Source organism: Mizuhopecten yessoensis, unplaced genomic scaffold (assembly GCF_002113885.1).
Source record: "Mizuhopecten yessoensis strain PY_sf001 unplaced genomic scaffold, ASM211388v2 scaffold11015, whole genome shotgun sequence".
NCBI lineage: Eukaryota > Metazoa > Mollusca > Bivalvia > Pectinida > Pectinidae > Mizuhopecten > Mizuhopecten yessoensis.
Window position 1 is genome coordinate 793144 of NW_018408836.1, and position 1513 is coordinate 794656.

The following is a 1513-nucleotide window of genomic DNA, read 5'->3' on the forward strand; positions in this document are numbered from 1 at the left end:
CATGTACATATGCCATACTGATATGGGTCACAGCACACATGTACATATGCCATACTGATATGGGTCACAGCACACATGTACATGTGCTATTCTGATATGGGTCACAGCACACATGTAGTGTGTTGTGACTCATATCAGTATAATATATGTGTATTTCAGACATTTGTAACGAACCCCTGTGGTGAGATGGAATACAGATCCCCAGTGTTCCAAATAACTTTAACTTTTAGCTATATACAAACGACTTTTATTTATGTCACAAAAAACATTCTTTCATCGTTATTTAATGTATAACTATTTGTATTGAACATACATAAAAAAATGTAAAACTGGTTATTATTACATCTATACACACAGATATTGAGACGCGAGTTAGAAATCACGGATGAAGCTGGGCGCCTGTTTCCCGCCAAAAAGGTGTTCGCTGAGAGCATCCGGTATCTGCGCAATGAGGTGGTGGCTACGATTGAGAAACGGAATCCTATGAAGAACAAGGACATGATCCACTGGGTGCTCACAATTCCGGCTATCTGGACCGAGCCCGCTAAACAGTTCATGCGCGAGGCAGCAACTGAGGTAAACAGTCACACTAGATGATAGTGAAATGGGAATGTTAGTCATTGTATCATTCATTTTAATCTTTGTAATATTTGACCTGAATCCAATTTCAACAGAATGCCGCTTTTTTGTTCGTGCTTGGAAACGCAACATAGCAAAATGCAATAAGAAGGATTACAGTTGAGATTGTTTGTTGACGTAATGTACATGTATACATGTAATAAACGTACCAATGAACACAGGTCAGAGAGAAGCGTTGTCTTCGCCTCTTCATTAACATTAAAGATTCCAACACCAAGCTTATTGACAGCCTAAAAGGCAGGTGAAAACTGACATGAAAACAGAGAACGTTTCACTATTAGCGTTTATTCTGTTTTGTCTACCTTAGGCGGGAATCCCCACAGCAGACCTACAGATTGCTCTTGAGCCGGAGGCTGCTGCGGTCTATTGTCGCTCCCTCCCAGAAGGCACGTTGGTCGACTCCCAAGACCGTGAGGTGACGGACGCCTTCCGGCCGGGCGGATCATACATGATTGTCGACCTGGGAGGTACTTACAGTGAAGCGGTTGTACAAGTGTAATTATATACAAACGCTATTTATGTTCTGTGTTTTACTATTGTAGTTCCTGTACCTGATTACGTAATTAGTATATGTATAATAGAAAAAAACAATAATTGATATCTGACCTAAATAAGTTAAAAACTTCTTCTAAAGACATTATTATGTTGTTTCTCTGACGAATACTTTAATCAACGAAAGACGTGCATAATTGCACACAAAATATATACACACTGTACAGTATATATTATCTGGTTGTATAGTGAACAGTGGCGGATCCAGAGACCTACCTGGGGGGTTTTCCAAATTTCCTGGGGGGGGGTTTCCATGTTGGAAAAAAATGAGGAAAATGGTGAAAATATATGATTTTTAAAGAAAATTCTCAGGGTGGGGGGG

At 39.9% G+C, this 1513-nt stretch overlaps 1 protein-coding gene across 1 annotated transcript in view; it reads left to right on the forward strand.

Annotated features, from left to right (window-relative positions):
• The window catches only part of LOC110464618 (heat shock 70 kDa protein 12A-like), a 15133-nt gene that overhangs the window by 8548 nt on the left and 5072 nt on the right, over positions 1–1513 (forward strand). Inside the window, exons 2-3 of the mRNA XM_021519936.1 lie at positions 358–576; positions 947–1106. Coding sequence (XP_021375611.1) covers positions 358–576; positions 947–1106 — 379 coding nt within the window. The remainder of the gene's footprint in view (positions 1–357; positions 577–946; positions 1107–1513) is intronic.